This window comes from Leptodactylus fuscus, chromosome 4 (assembly GCF_031893055.1).
Source record: "Leptodactylus fuscus isolate aLepFus1 chromosome 4, aLepFus1.hap2, whole genome shotgun sequence".
NCBI lineage: Eukaryota > Metazoa > Chordata > Amphibia > Anura > Leptodactylidae > Leptodactylus > Leptodactylus fuscus.
Genome location: NC_134268.1, coordinates 117539380 through 117561550, shown reverse-complemented (window position 1 = coordinate 117561550; position 22171 = coordinate 117539380). Strand labels below are relative to the sequence as shown.

General features: G+C 44.2%; 1 protein-coding gene across 1 annotated transcript in view; it reads right to left on the bottom strand.

Annotated features, from left to right (window-relative positions):
* FBXL7 (F-box and leucine rich repeat protein 7) overlaps window positions 1–21049 on the bottom strand; it is a 192732-nt gene extending 171683 nt beyond the window's left edge. The window contains exon 1 of the mRNA XM_075270981.1: window positions 20630–21049. Coding sequence (XP_075127082.1) covers window positions 20630–20663 — 34 coding nt within the window. The 5' untranslated portion in view covers window positions 20664–21049. The remainder of the gene's footprint in view (window positions 1–20629) is intronic.
* Between the last annotated feature and the right edge of the window lie 1122 nt (window positions 21050–22171).

The following is a 22171-nucleotide window of genomic DNA, read 5'->3' as shown; positions in this document are numbered from 1 at the left end:
GAGTTACCTTGACACATCTCATGGTGTTAATCCAGTGGTATCCAAACTACCATATGGCATGCAAGAAAAATGGGCTGACCTAGGTTCCAGATACAAAAGAGACCACAATGTGTCCTTCCCTCCTTTCTCTTATTTTTCCAGATTTATCAGTGACCAAGCTCGGAAAAAGAATGATCCCAGCTTTGACTTCACAGAATCCTCTCTACCAGCTTCATCATCATGTTCAAGGTATGAAACAAGCAAACGTAGAGACTTAAGGGGAACAGTATCTGTTAGGAAGACAGACGTCCCAATCGCTGCACTCTGCACCACCAAACAGGACACTCCTGTCCTTAAAGATAAAGACCCTAATAGTACGTGCCCTATCCACAAAAGGCCTCATCCCCTGAAAGAGTGTAGAGGACTTAGGGCAAAGACTTTGCAAGAACGCAGAGACATGCTCAAGGAGCTAGGAGTGTGTTACAAGTGTTGTGCTTCTTCAAAACATTTTGCTAAGGACTGTAAGGCTGTCATCAAGTGTACTGAATGCAGTAGCGACAAACATGTCGCAGCCATGCATCCTACTTCTTCATCTGACAACTCACATCCTCAAGCAGCATCTAAAGCCGTCACTGCGCATGGCGGGGAGCCATCGGCTCAAGTTTCAGCTACTACCACTGTCTCCTCCTCCTGCATGGAAGTATGTGGCAAGGATAATGGTCCCAAGTGCTGTGCCAAGGTGTGCTTGGTGAATGTCTACCCAGAAGGGCAATCTGAAAAGGCCATAAGGATGTACGCCATAATAGATGAACAAAGCAACAGGTCTCTAGCAAAGCCTAAGTTCTTCGAGATCTTCGGTATAGAAGGAGAAGCAATACCATACACTCTTAACACTTGTTCTGGTCGCATAGAGACTTCTGGCAGGAGAGCCACTGGATACGTTATCTCTCCAATTAACAGGAATATTCACATATCCCTACCAACGTTAATTGAATGTGACCAGATGCCTGATGATAGGGAAGAAATTCCTACGCCGGAAGCTGCATATCATCATTCCCACTTGAGACACCTGGCTAAGGAGATTCCTCCTATGGACGTGAATGCTGACATCCTGCTCTTGCTCGGAAGAGACATTCTCAGAGTACATAAGGTACGTCAACAATGCAATGGTCCACATGATGCCCCATATGCACAAAGACTTGACTTAGGTTGGGTAATCATTGGCAATGTATGTCAGGATAAGAGTCTCATGTCATCTCAAGTGAACTCCTTTAAAACCTTTGTGCTCAACAATGGACGCACAACCTACTTCAAGCCATGCCTTCATCACTATGAGGCAAAGGAGCATCTTCCTAACTTAAAAAGGGCACCAGACATCGTCCCTACACCTTATGACGACTTAGGAGCCACAGTGTTTCACATAACACAAGACGACAACAGAGTAGCTTTATCCATGGAAGATAAAGACTTTATCAAAATAATGGACAGTGAATGCTTCAAGGATCAATCTAACCATTGGGTTGCACCCTTACCCTTTCGGACTGGGAGGGCCAGACTTCCTGACAACCGGGAACAAGCATTATCTAGATTCATCTCCTTGCAACGTACGCTGAGAAACAAGCCTGAGATGAAAGATCACTTTGTGGCATTCATGGAAAGGATATTCCGCAACAATCACGCAGAGCCAGCTCCACCTCTGCAAGAGCATGAAGAATGCTGGTATCTTCCTTCTTTTGGAGTATATCACCCACGAAAACCCAAGCAGATCAGGGTGGTATTCGACTCAAGTGCCAAACATCATGGCGTATCTCTGAATGACGTTCTCCTCACGGGTCCAAACCTGACCAACAACCTGGTAGGGGTGCTAATGAGATTCAGAAAGGAGCCAGTTGCCATTACAGCTGACATTGAGCAAATGTTCCATTGTTTTATTGTACGAGAAGACCACCGGAATTACCTGAGGTTTCTGTGGCACAGAGACAGTGATACCAACAAGGAAATGATTGAATACCGCATGAGAGTGCATGTGTTCGGCAACAGTCCTTCACCTGCGGTTGCAACATATGGCCTACGAAGGACTGCTTCTGATGGTGAATCAGAATTTGGAAAGGATGCTCGTCACTTTGTCGAAAAAGACTTCTACGTGGACGACGCACTCAAGTCCTTGCCCACTGCTGAGGAAGCCATAGATTTGCTGAGAAGGACTCAAGGTATGCTGTCTAGAGCCTGTCTGAGGTTGCATAAAATAGCCTCCAACAGTATTGCTGTCATGAAAGCCTTCCAGCCCAGCGATCATGCCACAGAATTCAGGGACTTAAACCTAGGCATAGACGATCCTCCGGTGCAGAGAAGTCTGGGTTTGACATGGGACTTGCTAAACGATTCTCTTGGCTTCCAGGTTAATTGTGCAGACAAGCCATTCACTAAGCGTGGAGTTCTCTCAGTGGTGAATAGCCTGTATGATCCACTGGGATTTGTAGCACCATTGACTGTACAGGGCAAATTCCTACTTAGGCAGCTCTCAGAGACGATTCAGGACTGGGATGCTCCACTGCCACATGACAAGCAGCCAAAGTGGGAGTCCTGGAAAGAATCCCTACATGCCTTGGACAGAACTCACATACCACGTTGCTACACTCCAGCATCTCTCACCACAAGCCAGAGAAGGGAAGTCCACATATTCTCGGATGCATCGACTGAGGCCATCGCAGCTGTTGCCTACTTGAAGGTAATCGACAACCGCACTAAAGCTCATGTTGGATTTCTGTTTGGGAAAGCTAAACTAGCCCCTAAACCTGAACATACGATCCCGAGGCTTGAACTTTGTGGTGCTGTACTGGCTGTAGAGATCGCAGATTTTATACAGTATGAGCTGGACATTCATGTGGACGATGTTCAATTCTATACAGACAGCAAGGTTGTCCTGGGTTACATAAACAACCAGACAAAACGCTTCTACGTCTATGTTAGTAACCGCGTTGAAAGGATTAGGAAATCCTCTAAACCTGAGCAGTGGCACTATGTTCCATCTCATCTCAACCCTGCAGATTGTGCCACCAGACCATCATCGGTCAGTGCCTTTGCTAAATCCTCTTGGTTAACAGGTCCAGAATTCTTGCTGAACGAAGGAAAAGAAACATCTGGTCAAGACGTCTTCAATCTTCAAGATCCTGACAACGATCCTGAGATTCGTCCTGAAGTGAGTACCCTCATCACCAGGTCTGTAAGGAGGTCCGGCCTGGACTGTCACCGCTTTGAACGCTTTTCTAGATGGCTGAAGCTTGTACGCACCATCGCAAGACCTCTTGTTCCCGTATCTGTGGACCCGGATTCTCCTGCTATTCTTACTCCAGCGACTCTCCTCACTCAGAAGCTCGGATCTGTTCCTAGTCCACCTGAAGAACTTTCATCTGGAAACATCTATCGGAAACAGTGGAAACACGTTCAGCATCTGGCCAATTGCTTCTGGAGCAGATGGAAAAAGGAGTATTTGGCTCTTCTTCAAGGACGAAGAAAGTGGCAGCAGGTTAAACCTAACTTACAGGTGGGAGATGTCGTTTTGATGAAGGACCAGAAAGTGGAAAGAAATGCATGGCCTATGGGACTCATCTCAAAAATCTTTCCCAGCGAGGATGGTAGAGTCCGTAAGGTGGAAGTAACCATCACACGACAAGGTGACTCCAAGACATTCATCAGACCTGTATCTGAGACTGTCCTCCTGTTACCTGTCGAGGAATGAGTCAAGCAAAGAACATTGCAAGTACATTGACTCAGTTGACTCGTCACTGGACTATCCCAGGAACAGCGATATACCGTGCATTTGACGCATTCAATATTTTCAACTGTTCCTGAATACATGTTCACAGTTATTGTTATTTTTCCTTGTTTTTGCATTTTGTCTTTCAGGGTTCCAGAATATACCAGATGGACATTTATGTTAAGTAGTGAAATCCAAGGATTTCAGACGGGGAGTATGCTGTTACAGCAGGGGTATTGCTGAAGTAATGATTCTTGTTCATATTGTATCATTCATTCTTGGTTGTTTGACTTTCATACAGTGTTTTTACATATATTGTGCAATGCTGGTGCATAGACATTGATATTGTGTGCAGGGCTCTTTAAGTAGTTTTCTCCCATAATTCTCTGTTTCTGTTACTCCTCCCTTCTTGTTGCATCTTCTTCCTGGATATGTGTTATTCAGTCTGTAACCACTGAGCAACCATCTTGTAGAACTGAGAAAGGAATTGTGTTTTGACCGTATGGCATATCATCTCTCAAGGTAAAGACAAATAAACTACCTGAAGCAACTCCATTGCATCTCTCCACATGCAACCTGGGAACGCAGGGAATGAAATGTCAGCGCGTTCTGCTATCTGCCATTAGCTTACATACGGGAATTACAATCTCACATCTTCAGAGATTTCTCTAACATGCATCTGTGGCAGAATACCGTGAGACAATTGAACAAAGAATTTTTTTCACCTTCCAAGTACATAGTTCATCTACTCAACCTGGACATGCTGTGTCAGGTAGACCCCAGTTAGAAAATCACGTTCATCTTCCCACTTCTTTGTCGTCATGTAAAGGATTGTGTTTTGTTACATTTTCTAACACTAAGATCTGTCTTGTGCAGGCTTCCAAAAGAATACCATTCACAGACCATAAGTGACAAAACCAGAGACATCCTCATAAGTGACCCCGATTTTAACCTTGAAGGATTCCCCACATATACACACAAATCAACAATACAATTCCACTAACAAACATATACAGACAGTGGATTTTATTATAGTGTCATTAAAAACGTACAATTTGCCCTGCAAAAAATATGAAAAAAATATGTCATTAGGAAGTAAACAACAGAAAATGGTCAAATTGTTATTACCCTGCAACAACCAAAACTCATGAAATTTTGTTTGTGCTAATAAAAAGGGTGTGGACACTGTTAGATGTGACAATGTTGTGATATCAGGATTTTATCTAGTGATCATTGAGGCGTATGACTTTTAAAATCTCAACTTCAAAATGATCAACTATAAAATTTAAGGCCTGGTTCACATCTGCATTCAGTATTCCATTCAGGGGAGTCTGCATGGGGACCCCCTCAACGGAATACCGAACGCATTGGCAAGCGGTGAGCTTATGAAAGCACATGGACCCCATAGACTATAATGGTGTCTGTTGTTTTCTGTGCAGTGTCTGCTCGGAACATGCGGACAGAAAAGTACTTCATGAACTACTTTCTGTCTGAATGATTTGTGCGGACTCCGCATGGAAAGCACACGGACCCCATTATAGTCTATGGCAGGGGTGCTCACACTTTTTCAGCGTGTGAGCTACTTATTAGCTGACCAAGGCAAAAGATCTACTAGGGCGGGGCCGGGCCTGTGGGCAGGGTCGGATTATGGGCGGGACCGGGCGTGCTTGTGGGCGGGGTGGGGCATGTGGGCGTGGCCATACGGATCGTGACAGCAGGAGACAGCGGCGTTCTGTGACTGCCCAGCGATCCCCGCTGTCTGCTTCTTCACAGTGCAGGCTGAGAGTTATCTCTGGACACTGGTAGGCTGGGGCTGCGGCAGCCCCGCCTGCCAGTGTCCGGAGACGACTCTCAACCTGCACTGTGAACAAGCAGACATCGGGGATCCCTGCATCCCGCGATCGACCCATACGTCCTTTGCAATCTACCAGTAGATCGCGATCGATGTATTGGGCACCCCTGGTCTATGGGGTCCGTGTGCTTTCACTGCTTGCCAATGCGTTCGGTATTCCGTTCGGGGGCGTCCCCATGCGGTCTCCCTGAATGGATTACTAAATACAGATGTGAACGTGGCCTTATATTTTATGGTTGAATCATGAACTGGGCCTAACATTTATTTGTAATTAGCTAAAATTCCAATCTTATATAATAAGTAATGTACAACAACACCAGTGTAGAGACAGATATAAATATCTACTGTATATAAAAAGAATAACCACTGATAGTACCTGACCTCGATGCACTATTATAAATAGTGGTATCTTACCCTCCTAGGTTTACCATTCTAGGAAAAGTAGAATGGTAAAATCCAGTTGTTAAAGGGGTTTTCTGGGCAGAAAAATCTTTTTTTAAAAAAAGATCGGTCAAAAAGTAAGGAATTTCCTCCCATCGTGAGCAGCTCTGACTCTGGGAGAAACAAAACAACGTAGGTGAGATAGAAAGCCTAGATAGAAAGCCATTTTTCTCAATGACAGTGTCACTGGAGTGTGTGCAGTAGCTTCGGAGGGAGCGCTACTGCGCACGCTCCGTATTTCAACCGATCGTATTTGAACCGCCGGAGGAGGATGAAGATGAAGCCGAGGAAGAGCAAGGACTGGAGGACGTCGCCAAAAGAAGAAGAAAGAGGTAGGCGTGCCAGAAGATGACATCGGATCGTGCATCACTGCCCAGGATGTACGTTCAAGTATAATTTACCTATGTTTTTATAGTTTTATTTTAAAATAGGACGGCTGTTTAAAATAAGATAAGGCTATTGACGCATATGTGGGGCTCATACAGCAAAATTTTGCTTATAGAGCCCCTTTAAGACACTGAATACATTGCAGAAATACAGAGTCGCTACTTAAATTATAAGTGAAAACGTTAGAAAGTGATCAGGAGAACTGCAAAACTATTATTCAGTCCTAATAACAAAACATGAAGATGATAAAAACCTAGAAAAAAAAAATTCGGTATAATAAATTGTAAATGAATAAGTAGCTCTGAAGCCTTTTTTGGCACAGTCCTCAAAGTGGCAAAAATGCCAGCTATTTAAAAGTCAACCCATGTATCTAGGACATAGAATGCAAGGAGCAGGAATCTGTAATGAACTCTCGATTAGCAGCGAGGTTTACACAAACAAAAGATGAACAGTTTTCTTTTTACACAGACATTTCCTTATGTGTCGCATATTGAGCTATGACACTGAAACATAAAAACACTGCCTCAAAGGTTACACAGAAAAAGGAAGGTAATTTATGAATGATGGGAACATCCAATGTCATCTTTACTAGGGCAAACACTTAAGGAGCACCTACCCTGTTTCCCAAAAAATAAGACATGTTCTTATAATTAATTATCTAACGAAATATATGACCTTTCTTATTTTCAGGGGATGTATTATGCAGCAGCTGGAGCGGGGAACAATCGGCAAACAAAGCGGGGAACAATTAGCGGAGTGCCGGCATGACTGCCGGTTGTATGTGATCCAGAAGGTGAAGGGGGGGGGGGGGGGTGTCTTATTTTCGGGGAAACAGGGTAGCACCTCTCCTGACTTGTCTTAGAATATAAATAACTTTATTATGCATTGTTCCTCTATTATTCCTATTACTAGAAATGTATGAATAAAATATGAGTGTTACCTAGTAGGGATATGTCCTTGCACTTACTTTCACTGTCCAGTCAGTTGTGACCCTCTTGAAAAGTGGAATGGTAAAATCCAGTTGTTAAAGGGGTTTTCTGGGCAGAAAAATCTTTTTTTAAAAAAAGATCGGTTAGTGCTATTAATGGGTTAATAAGTGCACCCATATACCTATAGCAGTGTATTCAGTAATATCTGTGTTTGTCTGGGAGCGCGTGGCATTTTCTGCATTTGTTTAGCGGGTTTAGCTTCCTGCTGCCTTAGCTGATGCAATGCATTCTGGTAGTAGTAGGCTCTCTCCCACTATCTCCCTCTCTAACACCACCTCCCTGTCTCCCTAGCTATCCTGTCCACTACTAGCCCTTCCCAAGCCTGTATACGGCCCCGTTGCTGTTTGTCCACAGCTGATATCTGTCTGCACCATTTTCAATAAAAGGAGTTTTTGAACCCGGATTGTGTACCGCTCCTCCACTCTCTTTGTTTGTACTTTGAATTATATTGCTTCCAGCATACCCCTGGATCCTCTCCTGAATATCAGCAATACAGCTAAGTACTCCTAGCACAATATATAGACTTTATACACAATGTGGTAGTGCCCCCTATATTGTTCAACTCTTTCACATGTTATCTATTGTAATTGTAATAGAACCAGTGGCGTAACTACCACCATAGCAGCAGAGGCAGCTGCCACAGGGCCCGGGACATTGGGGCCCGGCGACAGCTACCCCTGCTACCCCCGCTCTTATCACAGACAAACTGTTGTAACTGTGATAAGAGCAGGGGAAAGCTTGTAGGTCCTTGTGCGATGTCAGTCGTCATATGACTAGGTGGGCGTGTCTTTATAGCCCGTGCAGTCAGTCCTGGAAGAGATGAAGAGAAGGAGAGATGTGCTGCTAGGTAATGAAGGGGAGGGATTTATGTGAGATGCAGGATGGAGAGTGTGTGTGTGTCTGTGTGTGTATGTATGTGTGGTGTGGAGGAGGGGGAGGTCAGTGTCCTTATATCTGTGCATTAGAAGGAGGGGGAGGTCAGTGTCCTTATATCTGTGTATTAGGAGGAGGGAGAGGTAAGTGTCCTTATATCTGTGTATTAGGAGGAGGGGAAGGTCAGTGTCCTTATACCTGTGTATTAGGAGGAGGGAGAGGTCAGTGTCCTTATATCTGTGTATTAGGAGGAGGGAGAGGTAAGTCCTTATATTTGTGTATTAGGAGGAGGGAGAGGTCAGTGTCCTTATATCTGTGTATTAGGAGGAGGGAGAGGTCAGTGTCCTTATATCTGTGTATTAGGAGGAGGGGGAGGTCAGTGTCAGTAGATGGATCAGTAATCTACACATTGTTTGTATTCAGACTTGCCTGCAATTACTATGTCATGTGACATCCGTGCATTATTAAAGATGGCCACACCACCAAAGACTGCAGCGGAGCCGGAGACAGGTAAGTAACTTTTTTTTATGTCTGTATCTCCCCTCAGTCTCCAATTATTATACTCTGGGGTCTGAAAATACCCCAGAGTATAATAATTGTTCATGGGTGTTCATTATGGGGCCTAATCCCGTGTGCAGGGGGACATAATAGAGCGCGCAGGAATGTGTGTGTGTGTGTGGGGGGGGGGGCATTCGGTCAAGGTCTTCAGTGTCGGTCAGAAAGGGGGGGGGGCCATGTCAAAAGTTCGCCACGGGGCCCCGCCATTCCTGGTTACGTCGCTGAATAGAACCATAAAAATGACAGACCAGGGAGCCTTCAACAGATTGCCACATTCCGGGGGCGGGCAATTGTTACAACATGGTAGTGCCCTGTTTAGATCCCAATTTGACCATGGCACTTATAGGGTTAATAGCTATTGTTGTTGTCTTCCCCATTTGTGACAGATAGCTGCTGGTGCTGGCTGTATTATACACTCGGCAACTGCCTTGTATGGAAAGGGCTTCTAAGCCTCCTGGGCCTTCTCCATATAAACCATTGAGAGGTTAAAGGGGCTCTATCACTGGGAACAGTCATTTTTAACTAATCACATGCTTGCATAGCCATTAGAAATGCTACTTCACACCTACCTTTAGTATGTAGATTGCCTCAGTGGTTTCTGAATAAATCTGTTTTTATTCATATGCTAATGAGCTTCCAGCCAGCTCAGGAAGTTCCCAGCAGCCTCCTCTCTCCTATTATCTCCTATGTGTGTGAGGCAAACAGGAAGCTGAGTCATCAGCAGCAGCAGCCTCCCATAGGAAACAACAGGAGAGGAGTGTACGATGTATCGTGCAACAGTCTAATTAGCATATGAATAAAAACGAACTTATTCAGAAACCACTGGGGCAATCTACATACTAAAGGTAGGTGTGGAATAGACTTTCTAAAGGCTATGTAAGGATGTGATTAGTTAAAAATGACTTTTCCTAGTGATAGAGCCCCTTTAATATTATTACTGGTAAATCTATACTTCTAGTTTAAAATGATTCTATGAAGTAAAACTACAAGAGCTTTGCGTGGCCAGTGGTTGGCTGAGCAGCATTTCTTACATGTCAAGCAAAACCGGGAGGCAGAAAGCAGCAGGGACCCAGGCACTATTGGTACAGGAGCAGCAAGAGATCAGCGAGTCCAAGTGTCAATGTTATAAATTTTCTTGTGCCATGCAGACAATTTTTTTTTTCTCCTGGAAAACCCTTTAAAATGTTTACACCTTATCCAATGACCACAGACCTCATCACACTGATAGAAATTCACTTATTCATACAATATTGCAGAGGAAAACAGTGGAAACTATTTCACCACTACATGGGTTGTCGTATTCACAAAGACAAAAACAGGAACCATAACACTTCTCTTTTGTATTACAAAAATATATAGAAGTGAATGTTTTGTGTCACACGAATACAGCTATAGCCTGATATGTATGGAATTACAATGGTGGCAAAAAAGGGTTTTCTTGTGTTTTGTGGACTTGGTGCTTTCTTCCATACAGTACCACAATGAGGGCTGGGGACAGTATATTGGTTACATACTGCAGTGATTATCACAGGCAAATGCATCTCATAACTGTAATATGTTCTACAATTCATGTGTCTGCCAAATGGGAATTACATATTTCTTTAGATCCAAACCACATGTTATCTTGTTTTGTTTCCTTCAAATCACTCTCAGGGTTGACACTCTACAGTCTGTACATTTGCTAAGCAGCTAGTGGTGGTTCTTTCCATCAATGGTTTGTACCATTGTCCACCACCCATTTAAAGGGGTTATCCAACCATATAGATGGAAATTGATTACACTTGCAAATATGTTTTCAATATGAGAGTTGCCTTAATGTTCAGATTTCAGCACTGGTCTTGTAGTTTATGAAGTCATCTTCTTATATCAGTGATGTAATGAAGTGAGATAGCTATCTGGCTCAGTTTATTGGTAGTCAACCCCTTCCGCTATCATGGTTAATGTGGAGAGAGAACACGACCGGCTTAAACTGATTTTGTGTCAGAAAGCCACCACCTTTCTAAGCATGATATGAACACAGATAGGGGAGCTCTCTGCCTGTTACAACAAGCCCAAAAGTAGAGCTGCGGGAACAGGGGAATTGTTCTGAAGTCACAGCACAGGGACAGCTGTCAAAATTAAAGTATACCAGACAGTTCAAACTATTGAAACCACTTTTTATGTGGCTGGGCATCCTTTTTAATCCCTTCCCTTTTGTGATTTTTGTTTTTGACTCCCCCTCCCCTTCCAAACTCCATCACTTTTTTATTTTTCCGCTCTCAGAGCGATATGAGATCCTAATGTTGCGGGACAAATTTTTGTTCTTGATGCTACCATTATTTATTTTGTACAATGTACTGTGAAGCTGGAAAAAAATTCAGAATGGGGAGGATTTGAAGAAAAAATGCATTTGTGCGACTTTCTTACGGACTTTGTTCTTACAGCGTTTACCATGCAGCCAAAATGACATGTCACCTGTATTCTATGTTTTGGTACCATTCCAGGGATACCAAATTTATATGGTTTGATCTACATTTTAATCCCTTATCAAAAATCCAAAACTGTGTTAAGAAAATTTTTCTCTAAATGTTGCCATATGCGGTTTTATTTTTTTGTGGGACCAGGTGTACTTTTTAGTTATATCATTTTAGGGAATGTCAATTGATTTGATCACTTTTTATTCAAACTTTTATCAGAGGCAAAACAATGAAAAAACGGCGGTTTGGCACTTTTGATTTCCTGCTATGGCATTTACCGTACAGGAAGAATATTTTTATAGATTTTTAAACCGAGCGTTTTCACCACAGGATACTTAATGTGTATGTGTTTCACAGTATTTAAGTACTTTTATACAGTATGTGTTCTAGGGAAAGAGGAGTGATTTGAACTTTTATTTTATTATATATTATTTTTACTTTTTACATTTTTTTTCATGCTTTGCATTACAATGCTAATGCACTGAGTGCATTGCAAAATACCAGCATTTCTACTCTATATATCCTGCAATAGAAATAAAGTACAGACAGGCCTAGGAGCCTTGCTCCTGGTGCCGACGATCCCCGGCAAAATGGCGGCACCCATGCACCACAGGTAAAATGGTGAGCTGACTGAGGCGCCAGACAGGTTAATTCCTGCGATTGGTGTGGGCACCGATCAAGGACATTAGCGCTGGGTGTCTGCTGTATAAAACAGCAGGTCACCTGGCTCCAGAGCGGCCTCCATCTTTAAACACCCAATATCCACCGTACTAGTACACCGGATGTCGTGAAAGGTTTATTAAAGTATACTTGACCCAGTAGAAGCAGTCACAAGCCACTCCTAGCTACATGTATTTATACACTTGTGACAAAAACACAAAATCAAACTGCATCTAGGCAATCTAACCATAAAAACGTTGCAGAATATACCATTTAAAAGTATGAGAAATCCATAGAGTGATGTATCGCAGGAGTCACAGTTTCCAAAACGTCTATGGGAATTTTGCAGTTTGATTTGGTGAATTTTCATGGTAATTTTGTATACCATATGAAATGTTTTAACTTATTTTTTTTTCTATAATACAGGAACACAAAATTGGTATAGTAAATTATGTGGGGAATTTATTATCCCATCAATGGCAGTTTTTTAATGTAAATGGGTGATGTTGTGGCACAGATTTGGTGCAAGGCCCTTTATTGCACAAAATGTTAGATAATCCCCTTTGTAAATTCTTAACTGCCCTAGACCTCCATTCTGTCCTATGAGCATGGGCCTGATTTATGGGCCAGAGCCTCTAGATAAATCAGATGTGCCTTGCGATAACAGGTCCAAATGCTAACGTATGGTACGTGTATGTAGCTCCATTGGATCCTCATACCGACATACCGCCAACATTACTACTGTTTGATTAGTATACAACCGTCAGAGCCTTGCTAATGAGACACAGCTGCTCAATGACCAAATGACTGATTGTCACCCGCTGTAACAAACCACAAACCTCATCAGCTGACTAGACATCAAGAAGTACAATATTAACTATGTTTTTCCCTTTGTGCCAGGGTGTGTTTCCAAGTACAGTTGTGTACTATACAATTCATCTGAGTGTGGTTATGTAAATCACCTACTAACATATGTATTTATGTGCAGCAGTTGTGCCAGTGTAAATGCCTTTTGACAAGAAAAATTCATGACTGCAAGAAGTGCCTGCGGTGGAGCAATAGTATAGAAAACCTTAATGAAATTAAAAGTGTAAATAGGAGAAATATATCAACTTTCCTAAGTGCCAAACTAAACATGAATGTATACACATTTAGAAAAGGGAATGTCTGAACAAAAGCAGAATAACAGTCAGACATCTACTTTCTGCAGAGCTTACAATTCGCTTTTTCTAGAAAAAGAAATGTGCATTTGATCCCAAAAAATGTAAGCCTAGAGTAAGCAGAGACGACATTGGTAGCGCTTACACAAAGCAGCTGGAAAACATTACTTCCACCCTCTCTCTCCAGGGGTTTTGTCTATCGCTGCCTGGAAGGAATGCAGTCAGGATCTATGCACTATATTCAGGAATTGTGGGATATATAATCACCTCAGAAACTCTTTTTGGCACAGTTTCGCTTTTATTCTCTTACTAGACCACTGAAATACCTTGCTCCAAATTTGGTATATGAAATGAATATACAGGACTATGCTAATTCCAGCAAGACTAGAGTACAAAGAACATTCTCAACATCTCCATGTTGTAAATCAGGACAACTCTCATTCTTTCAGGTTGCACCCACAAAGGCCATGTAACTACATTTTGTGTTTTTTTGCAGTCTCTAGTACTTGTGTGTGAATGATGACTCTGTAATTCATATTTGCATATTGTGGTAGAGTGATCCTGACAATTTTTAGGCCCTGCTAGCATGCTGTAGCGTGTGACATTTTCTCTACTGACAGTTATAGGTAGGCCTAGGAGTCAGAATGCCAGTCATTTGATTGCTCTATTTTTATTATTTCATAAATGACTCATACATAATAGTTAGTATGCGTCAGTAATAAAATATTTGTTTACCTGGTGCAGCTTCCTGCTATGTAGCTTCCACACTATCTCCCTCTCACCTCACTTTCCCCCTTCCTCTCATACACTCCCTCCCTGTCTCTCTAGCTATCCCGTCTACTCCAAGCCCTTCCCAACTAACTCAGCCCACCACATCCTACTTACCTCTCTTTCTTCCAGACTTCCTGTGGGACGGCTTCTCACACTTTCTGATTCTGCGAGCGCACAATAGTTCTGGCGCTGCTCTGTAGCCGACAATCTAGCTCTGCTGCACCGAATTTTATGGATGGGAACTCCATTTTATTTTTGCATGCAGTCTCAGAATGATTTGTACTGTGATAATAGGAGGTTAATTCACATCAGTTTTAAGTTACTAGTTTTACTGTAGCTGCCCTGGTCGGCTGAATGTACTGTGGTCACAAACACAGGATAGTTTTGCAAGCAATGATGCATAGGAATTGACTGGTACTACTTGCCAGACTAGCAACTCCAAACTGTCTCTGGAAACCAAGTCTATAGATTTAAAGAGGGTAAAGGGTTGTCTAGGATAAAGGTTTCCTTTATATGAGGCTGGAGAAGGTGGAAAAAAACAAAACAAACATACACACCTGCTGCTCCAGTGTCTTCTTCCGGCAGAAGTCGCCACTGCACGTAACCACTGAGGCCTCGGGAAAGGACATGGGACGTCACAGGTAGTGACATCATTTCCTTAGAACGTTGATTGGCCTTAGTGGTCACGTGAAGTGGGGACTTCCTCCAAAACAGGACACCAGAGCAGATGACTGGACTGTGATGGGAGACACAGGAGCACAGGTGACAGTGAGTATGGATTATTTTTTAATTTTTTTTCACCTCCCCTGCCTCATATAAAAAACTGGTTCTCCCGGACAACCCCTTTAATAGTGGTGGAAAACAACAGAGAAAAATGCAGCAAAACCTCTTTAAGGCTAAGGCCTCATGGGCCGGAAACGCTGCGCTAAAGCGCTGCGGGAACAACCGCGACGTGAACGCATCGTGGTTCTTCCTGCAGCGCTTTTAACGGAAAGTTCAGGGAGTTTTCCTCCGCGGACTTTCTGTTCCAATTATATCTACGGGAAAGCTGCCGACGTTTTCATAGATATAATTGACATGCTGCGATTTTCAAAAGCGCAACGGTTTTGGTAATCACAGCGTGTCTGCGCTGCGATTTTTTTCTGCAAAGTGGGCATGGGATTTGCAAGAATCCCATCCACTTTGCAAGTACTGTAAAACGCCGCAATTTTTCCCACAGTGTTTCTGCTGCGGGCAAATCGCAGCGTTTCCGTCACGTGGGGTCCCGGCCTAAGGCTAAGGCCCCATGTTGCGGAAACGCAGCTTTTTTGTTTCAGATTTTGTTGTGGTTTTTTGAGCCAAAGTCAGGAGTGGATTGAGCAAAAGGTAGAAGTATAAATACTTCCTATGTATTTGCCATTCCTTTTGTAGCCATTCTTGGCTTTGGTTCAAAATACATAAAATCTGCAACAAAAAAGCTGCGTTTCTGCAACGTGGGGCCCTAGCCTAAGGCTAAAGCCTCACATTGTGGAAATGCAGCTTTTTTGTTTCAGATTTTGCTGCGTTTTTTGAGCCAAAGTCAGTAGTGGATTGAGCAGAAGGTAGAAGTATAAGAACTTCCTATATATTTCCCACCCGTTTTGTAGCCATTCTTGGCTTTGGTTCAAAAAACTGCAACAAAATATGCAAGAAAAAAAGATGTGTTTTGCAACGTGGGTTCTTAGCCTGAGCTTATTCACATATCCGCATTTATTACTGACAGCAAACAATTCTATTCATTTTCAAATTGTGTGCTGATTATGGTTGTCCATGAGAAATCGAAAAACATTTTTAATGTCTCTGGGTTCATGAAAACAGACAGCATATGAAAGGCAATGTGATGTTCATGATCTTCATAGAATTTATTGAGCATCCATGGTCTGCAAAGTGGACCAAAATAGAGCACATCTTTCTTTTTCCAGCTAGAGGGGGTGCAGAGGTAGCCATACCTCGATACCAGGCCATAAAGCCTGAGCCTACCTACAACATAAGTAGATACCAGTATTATAGACAACACATGGTAAGTGGGGGCCCCCATTATAGATTATGCATTGGAGCCTAGGAACTCCAAGTAATGCCTCTGACCACACAGATGTTAAGAGTGTACATATGAATACGTGAAATGGATGGGGAAACATGTGTTGAGTTTGCAGTGGGCTAACCTCTGCAAAATCACCATTGGCTATGTCTCTGTAAACTAGAGTTAGCAGTCCCATCCACACACTGGAGAAAAAAACCACAAGGCAAATGGTCTTGGGCTGTGGATTTTGAACACATAGCATATGTACTACTGCTGTGTCTTCAGCTGCAGTTTTCAGCCTTTGCTCTGCAAAGCTTGAAAGCCGAGGCAAACCACATGGGAATTGTGGCTTAAAGCAGCAACTAAGCACAGTCATTTTCGGCTGGTTGTTGTGGTCGGGTCCACTGCTGGATGACCCAACAAGTGTGGACATAGCCTAAAGATAAATTTGCAAAGTTTGGTGGGAAATAACCACTTTATCCTACAAAGTCCAGACTCCACCAAATCACCTTTGAAATAAATGATAACTGACTGCAAGCCCAGCCATCCCTATCTGTCACTTACAGAATGAGGACTAGAAAATCAGAGAGAGGCAGAGCAGAGATGAGTGGTGCTTCTTAGGCCTGGTTCACATCTGCGTTCAGTATTCCGTTCTGGGAGTCCACATGGGGACCCCCTGAATTGGCAAGCGGTGAGCTTATGAAAACACGCGGACCCCACGGTGCCCACACAGAACATGCAGACAGAAAAGTACTTCATGAACTACTTTCCTGTCCGCATAACTTGTTCAGACTCTGTGCAGAAAGTACACGGACCCAATTATAGTCTATGGCAGTGATGGCGAACCTAGGGCATGCAGAGCTCCCTCTGCTGGCACGCGTGCAGTCACTCAGATCGCTCACTAACGGGAAATCCAGTACAGAATTCCCTAGAATTCCCCATTAGTGAGCAATCGCTGCTTTCAGCTGGTTGTGCAAATGCACATGCAGATGATAGCTACGCTACACGCGGCCTACGCTGACTGCAGAGTGCATAGCTCTCAAGTGTCCCGCATTTAGCAGGATTTTCCTGATTTTATACTCCTGTCCCGCGGTCCAACGCGCAGCTCCCTGCATGTCCCACTATGTCCCTGAGGTGTTTTACTTATTAAGAAACTTCCCCCGCTCTTATAACAGATAAAATGTTGTAACTGCGATAAGAGCAAGAAAAAGCTTGTACTGTAGGACCTGAAGGACCTTGTGACGTCAGACGTCATGTGACTAGGTAGGCGTATCTTTATCAACCGTACAGTGCTGGAAGAGATGGAGAGATGTGTAAGGTACTGAGAGGGGATGGGGGTTGTGAGATGCAGGATGGAGAGTGTGTGTGAGGTGTGGATCAATTGAGCAGCAACCATAACCTAGGGCAGAGATGGAAGGGGAACATTATACTGGGGACAGAGATGGAGGGGAGGACATGAAAATGGGGGCAGAGATGAGGGGGAGCATGAAACTGGGGGCAGAGATGGAGGGGGGACATTAAACTGGGGACAACTAGAGGGGGCATTAAACCGTGAAGGTAGCTGGAGGGGACCTGTCTGCCTCTAGTTGCCCCCAGTTTAATGTCACCCTCCAGCTACCCCTAAGGTTTAATGTCTGCTTCTAGCTGCCCAAGTTTCATGTCCCACTTCAGCAGCCATTAATTTATTGTCCCCCTCCAAATACACTGTTAATGTCCCCCTCCAGCTGCTCCAGTTTCATGTCCCCTCTAGTTTCCACCGGTTTAAACTGGGGTACCAGGGGAGGGAGTGAATACTGTGGGCACATTCTAATGTGGGGACATATAATGTACGGGTGACTTTAGGAGGATTATACTGTGTGGGGGCACATGGAAAAATGAATGAGAATGGGTGGAGTCAACATAAAAGTGGGCGAAGCTAAATTTGCCATGGTGCGCTATGCACATTTTGTCCCTCTTTCTGTTCTTCAAAAGTTGGGAGGTATGAGAGTGGGACTTCTGCACTGGCGCAGGCGTGATGACGTAAGTCATCAGTATCCGAAGTGAAAAGGAGAGAGGATGCCCGGCGGCTCTTCAGGTGAGTATATTTCTGTGTGTACTGTGTGGGGAGGGGGGCTACTGTGGACCATTTCATGCCGTGTGGAGAGGGGGCTTCTGTGGACCATTTCATGCTGTGTTGGGAGGAGGACTACTGTGGACCATTTCATGCTGTGTGGGGAGGGGGGCTACTGTGCAGCATTTAATACCGTGTGTGGAGGGGGCTACCGTGGAACATTTAATACTGTGTGGGGAGGGGGGCTACTGTGCAGCATTTAATACTGTGTGGGGAGGGGGCTACCGTGGAACATTTAATACTGTGTGGGGAGGGGGCTACCGTGGAACATTTAATACTGTGTGGGGAGGGGGGCTACTGTGCAGCATTTAATACCGTGTGGGGAGAGGGCTACCTGGAGCATTTGATACTGCGTGAGGATGGGGCTACTGTGCAGCATTTAATATTGTGTGGGGAGGGGGGCTACTGTGGAGTATACAGTTAAAATCCTTTGTGGAGGCCACTGCGGAGCAGTTTGTACTGTGTGTGGGGGCCACTGTGGGGCAGATTGTACTGTGTGTGTGGGCGACTGCGGGGCAGATTGTACTGTGTGTGGGGGCCACTGCGGGGCAGATTGTACTGTGAGGAGGGGGGCCATTGCGGGGCAGATTGTACTTTGTGGGGTCCCTTCGCTATTTATATCACACAGTATCTGTTTTATAGCAGATGTGATATTAGTACAGGCTGTAATAACATTGCACGGTCACTATAAAACAGATCCTGTGTGATGTAAATAGTGAACAATAATTGTTCAAAACTACCAAATGCAGAGACCTTTACCTTTCAGTACAAGCTCTGTAAAGCACCAGTCACCCAATTTGTGGGTCCACAATTGTGGATCCACAGAGTTTTAAGGATAAATTGCCGTGTTGGAACTCCACGATAATTTATTGGGTTTTGGGTTGCAGTTTGGGCACTTGGTCTCAAAAAGGTTCGCCATCACTGGTCTATGGAGTCCGTGTTCTTTCATTGCTCACTGCTTGTCAATGCGTTCACTATTCTGTTCGGGGGGGGTCCCCATGCGGATTTCCCGAACAGAATACCAAATGCAGATGTGAACCAGGCCTTACCTGCATTATCACATGATAACTGTAGACATAGCCATGTATATAATTATATTTACTATACTATACTTGTATATAATGTCATGTTACTGCAATACTCAACATTGCAAAAACACTCCACACAAAAGAATGTGATTACTAGGCTAGGAAACTTTGTAAACATTCCTCAACGCAGACAGGATCTTCAAGACTTCCTTTGGCCTTGGTTAGAGCTATTCAACAAGCAAAAATGGATGTAATGCTTGAGTATCGAAATCCTTTTTGTTGCATAGCGTTAATATATGTATATAAATGACAGATGAGAAGTGGACAAGTTACAGTCAACCAAATATAATTTTTGTGGGTTATGGCTAATATACGGCTTACGTCAAACATCTTTTCTTTAGAACTTTTCCCTTGACTCTTGCAGTGATTACATTTTCTTGACACAAACTTTAAAAAAATAAATAAATAAATAAAAACTTTTTGCACATGCGCCCCCTGGTGGCTTTTAGTTACAATGAACATTGCTGTGTATTGTTCTACAAGGCACAGCACACATCACCTTAAACCACAGGCTTATTATGGATTTCTATAGTGCCCTCATTGTCTGAAGCACAGTACAAAACGAGAAATAACATACATTATGCTAACTGTAATATCAAAGCTATGCAGCATGCAAACAATAGCATATATAGTTAGAACACCTCCATATATACCTAGCCTCAGGTCTGGTCTAGACAGTAACAGCCATCAGACTGTACGAGTTGTAGAAGTGTGACACGGGGTGACAACAAAACTGAAAATACCTCAAACTTTGGCAATAGCTCCATGAATCGCAAAAAGCTAATCTAAGCAGCCAGCAACCACCCCAATCCATTGTCACTCCTACCCCAGAACTCATGTCCCTGCCCTGAGCCTCCCCCCCCCAAATTACTTTGTGCTGTGTCACCCCCTCTAAATTACATCTTGTCATGATTTTGTTGTAAATGCTCAGTGCGTATGAAAATGACAATGAACTTGAATCTGGTTGTCAGAGTCCCCTCTTCTAATGTGTATGGTGATGGACATCCACGCTCAGTCCAAGTTCAGCTGGATTTTCTGATCTCCTTTTGTTCTCCTTGAGAGGAGTCGCTCACCCCTCTACTGTCCACAGATATAACCTGCAAGTTAATGGGTGGAAAACTTGCAGCAATAAGCCAGTATATAAAATACAGAGGGGCACGGCAGCCATAGCAGATCTGTCTACCTTACAGTGTCTGTACAGCAGGGAACACTGGCACTGTAGAAAGTGCTCAGACAAAGCAGTGACCTGTCACCAATTACCTGCCCAGGGTGACAGCAGGCAGCCAGTTTCCTGTCACTCAGTGGCTGCTAGAAGTTGACAGTCCAACACTGAGGAGTGACTGCAGCTTCCCAGAGAGACTGCCCTTCCTGGGGACCTCCAACAATAGGCTGAACTTTATTCAGTCCCACAGACTCCCTAAAATGCTCCTGTCCATACTCCACAGAACAATAGTACAGCAAGGAATAGCCCCCCGCCCCTTCCTCAGGTCTCAGCAGTCTTGTCACTTACCCTCACTGCCGTATTTGCCATTGTTCGCTCCCATCCTGTAGACTTCATGCTCTCAAACCCCAGACACTAAGCATTTCCATTGGGCAGAGCATAAAGCGCACACTAGCGCCCTCCACAGGCAGGGCCAGTACTTAAATAAAATCTTAGAAGACAAAGGTCAGAGGCTGCAGCAATCCTCAGAAGGTCCCGACACTCCAGATCCCTGCCATTGTGATAATCCAGTCAGACTCCGGGCAGACAGTCCTCCTCACAGCTGGCTACATCCACTACAGCACATACTTGTTGCTTGTCCCTGAAGCTCAGAGAGGTGATGCCGGCAGCTCCCCCTCTAAGCAGTCACTATACTGCCCCAGCATCCATACACTGTGGAGAAATGTGGGAGGACCGGGAGGCTGCAGTCCTCCCTCAGCTCCTCCCAGCCCTCACGTCAGGAGTGCATATTACCTCACCCTGCTGTATCCGATGGAGCTCCTGTGGCTGCACACATCACTTATAAGGAGAGGAGTGGGAGAGAGCTCTCACTAACATGGATGTGTAGCATTGGATATGCAGTGGAGAGCCTGTATACCATCTCACTCTACTGCCTGTCCCTATAGACTGTGGAGGGGCTGCAATCTCATCTGTGAATGAGACAGGAATGTGCAGTATATGCAGTGAAGGGCTTGTATACTGTCTCACTCTGCTGCCTGTCCCTATAGAGCAGGGGTAGGGAACCTTTGGCTCTCCAGCTGCTGTGAAACTACAACTCCCAGCATGCTCCATTCACTTCCATGGGAGTTCCCAGAACAGCAGAGCCAGTATGAATGGTGGGAGTTGTAGTTTTGCAACAGCTGGAGAGCCGTACGTTCCCTACCCCTGCTATAGAGTATATAGAGTCCATAGTATAGATAGACTGTGGAGGGGCTGCAATCTCCCTCTGTGAATGATACAGGAATGTGCAGTATATGCAGTGGCGAGCTTGTATACTACCTCACATATAGACTGGAGGGGCTGCAATCTCATCTGTGAATGAGACAGGAATGTGCAGTATATGCAGTGGAGAGCTTGTATACTACCTCACATATAGACTGTGGAGGGGCTGCAATCTCATCTGTGAATGAGACAGGAATGTGCAGTATATGCAGTGGAGAGCTTGTATAATACCTCACATATAGACTGTGGAGGGGCTGCAATCTCCCTCTGTGAATGAGACAGGAATGTGCAGTATATGCAGTGGCGAGCTTGTATACTACCTCACATATAGACTGTGGAGGGGCTGCAATCTCCCTCTGTGAATGATAGCGGGGCCCCCCAGAGCGCCTAGCCTGGGGGACACATGGTGTCATGGTCCATTCAGGCTGTTATTAATTAATGCAATTTTGTGTGTTTTTAAGTATTTTGCATGTTTGCTGGGTAGTTTGTTGGTCTTTCTCTCCCCCTCCCCCTCTTCTTCCCCCTTTAGGTATCGCCATGATACTTACCATGGGCGTCTCCTGCAGCTGGTGTTTTGGTGCAGCCATCTTCGGATTGGTCCCGAAATTCTAAACAGCGGGAAAAATTGGA